The 3241-nt window shown below is 44.7% G+C and overlaps 1 protein-coding gene across 1 annotated transcript; it reads right to left on the bottom strand.

The window, feature by feature from the left end:
* Positions 1-213: 213 nt before the first annotated feature.
* LOC148133304 (endogenous retrovirus group K member 24 Gag polyprotein-like) lies at positions 214-1071 on the bottom strand. The gene has a single exon (XM_087959690.1). It carries the CDS (start codon positions 1069-1071, stop codon positions 214-216), a length of 858 nt encoding a protein of 285 aa, XP_087815816.1.
* Between the last annotated feature and the right edge of the window lie 2170 nt (positions 1072-3241).

Here is a 3241-nt window from a genome sequence, read left to right on the forward strand (position 1 = left end):
AGTCTCTCAAAAATGGAGAAGCAATGATTCCCCTTGCCATGAGGTCTCGGATGGGATAGATTACGAGGGGTGTCATGGCAGGGGGGATCGTTTTTAGGCATGTGGGGAGAAAGTAAACAGTGCCTGGGATGTCAATTTCCATATGTTCGGAGGCAATTAGGTGGAAAGATATGGAGTCAGCCTTTGGAGTGGGGCTGGCTGATCGCCCCTCCTCTAGTTTCCCTGTGGCTGAGAATTGTTGCTGCGACACTGATTTGCCCAGTGGTACCCTTTCTTGCACCTGGGGCATATCGTCTTAGGCTTGGTGTTGTTTTGTGTATTGTCTCTGGTTCTGCATTGTGCCTTAAAATGGCCAGGTTTCCCACAATTGAAGCAGTTTCCGGCTGGCCTATTCTGAGAGTTTGCTTGCTGCAAAGCCATAGCCAGATGCTCCATATTGTAGGAGACAGTCCCCACGATTCTGCAAGCCTTTAGATAGTCCGAGAGGTAAACCCCCCCTCGGGCAGATAGAGGCTGCAGAATCCTTTTGCAATCCTCATTAGCATTTTCAACAGCCAGTTTTAACAGAAGCTCTCTACGGGCTTCTTCATTAGAGATTTGCCTATGAATGGCTTTCTGAAGCTCCTCTATGAACTCGGCATAAGGCTGATTTGAGCCTTGAATAATTTTTGAAAAAGATCCTACGATGCCAGAGGTAGGATCATCAACTTTGTCAAGGGCTTTGATTGCTATGATACTGACAAAGGTAAGGGTACTTTGTGGGAGTGTCGCCTGAGCTGCTAAGTCCATAAATTGACCCATACCACAAATTTGATCCGCTCTCGCGACCATACCATGATCGCGGGCAAATTTTTCAGCTTCAGCGTGAAAGTCTGACTCCCAAACAACGTACTGTGGTCCTGTCAGTATCATGCGAAAAAGATCCTTCCAATCTTGGGGTAACATGAAAAAGGAGGTGCTGATGGTGTTAATGAAGCCTCTGACATATGGTGCCTGGATGCCGTACATGGCCACGGCTTGTTTTAAATCTCTAATTAATTTCATGGATAAAGGTTCAAGTCTAGGCACCATATTTCCGGCTCCATCCCCTACATATTCAACGGGACAGAGAGAGAGCTCCTCTAGAGTAAGAGAGCCTTCTCTGCGTCCCTGCACCATGGCTTGTGCGAATGCTCCCATGGGTGTCTGATCCCTCGCTGGATTTGAGTTAGGAGAACTCATGGGTTCAGGAGCAGTGGGGGGGGAGCTTCTAACGGGAAAGCATCCTTAGTCTTGGTTTCAGTTGTGTAAGGAGGAGGAGGATCCTCCTCAGGGGAGGGGGCCTTGGTCAGCGCTGAGCCATGGATTGTTAAGCATTCCATGACTGTCCTCCACGTGGTCAGAATTTTTGGTGGAGCCCTGGGATTGCTATGAAAATAGTCACCCAAACGTTGCCATGTGGAAACTTTCAAGGACCCTTTATCCGGATAAGCCGGGCATTGCGTGTAAATGTAAATCAAAAGGGTAATAAGGTCCTTCTTAGTTGGAATCAGGAGCGTTTTGCCCTGATTCCCAAGAATACGAATTGAACTCTTCGTTAATTTTCCTAATTCCTGCAAATGTGCTATCTGCTCTTTGGAGAATTTTCCGCCCATACTCACCTGAAGGGAGGATGTCTTCTTTGCTGAAGATTCCTGGGGAGGGATCCGTGACACGGAGACGGCGTCCCTGGGTTGCAACTGGCTCGTCCGGCCGGGTAAGATAGGCAGTCGAAGAGAGATGCACCCGTTTCCTTTAGCGGATCACGTCGGGGTCACCAATTGCGGCTTTGCTCCGCATATGGAAGGCTTCTCACTGGGTGGTCGAATGCATCAAGAAAGACACTAACGCAAGTTCTATCTTGGGTGAGCTGCCCCGATCAGAGTTAGGGGAACTCTTTTTATTAAGAACATACAAAAGAGGTGAGCTCCATCCAATCATTATGTTACATGCGAATGTTAGTGGATGTATAGTATCTTCCAATCACAATGCCATGGTCAATTTAAACTAGCAAACCAACGCCTGCATTTCAGTTAACTGCCCTTGTGACATGTTAATGGCCTTGTTCCTAGTACCTGCTTTCAGCCTACGTGAGACCTGGCATGTACTGGAACTATTGAGGTTGCTCACGTGAGGCTTGGCACACAATGGAATTGGCCCATTACAGCAGGAAGTGTTTTAATTATCTGTATGCCTTAACACAGATTTTTCCATGAGAAGCTAATTTTCCATTTTCGTGGAAATTATAGTTTCTTTGGACTCTATAATCTGGTATCCTTAGCATTCCTATAGGGTCTATTTCATAGTGTTATACTGCAATATTTGGAGAGGAACAAGAAATAAAAGCTATACCATAATTGCATTTCCTTTCAGATTTTTTTTCTATCTTGTAACAAATAAGACATTGCTGAAGGTATTTGTGTTTATAGCTTCTTGTCTGATGCACCAGTGAGACTTCCCAGGCCTTTTCATATTAGCATTCCTATCTTGAAATCCTTGTAGTCTTCCATAAGACATTATGGTATCTATTAATTTTATATTCCTCTTTGTTTCATAAATTCCACAGAGAAGTTAAATGTTCCTACTATAATATATTATGTAAATTAAAAAATAGAGAGAGGCTTTTTCAGATATCAATAGATAGGAGTCTTTAAAATCTATCTTTTGAGGATAAGTGTACAAATGTAAGGCCCCTTTCACCAATGAATTGAAGGGCTGATTGTACTTATTACTTATGAGTGGATTGGGCTTTGTTTGGGTATTTTCCCACATCATTATAGTTGTGCTTTTAAAGTTGTAGCAACGTTTCGGCAGAATCTCATCTACCATCATCAGGCTTCTGAAGCCTGATGATGGCAGATGAGATTCTGCCATAAAAATGGCTAGGCCGTCTTTTTGGGGTGACTTAATTCCCCCTTGCATCTTCGGGCGGGCGCAGCGGCTTGGATGTTGACTTCGGCATTGGTGGGGCACTTCATATCGGGGTCAACGCAGGCAGCACCATATCCGGGTGTGCAACAAAAGTACTTCCTAATGGCAAGCCCCCCACCATTCCCCCCATTTCGCATGTTTTAATATAGGCCTTAATTTGGGGGGGAGGGCTTAATTTCATTTCAGGCCTATAAAACATGCTGGGACTTCCTATTGGGGAGGCCGTATTGTTGGAGAAACAGGGTATGTGTGTGTGTGTGTGTATGTATATATATATAATGTATATATATTA

This window comes from Notechis scutatus, chromosome 1 (assembly GCF_049901735.1).
Source record: "Notechis scutatus isolate UNSWTSFEM ecotype Mainland chromosome 1, rNotScu1.2, whole genome shotgun sequence".
NCBI classification, from domain to species: Eukaryota; Metazoa; Chordata; class Lepidosauria; order Squamata; family Elapidae; genus Notechis; species Notechis scutatus.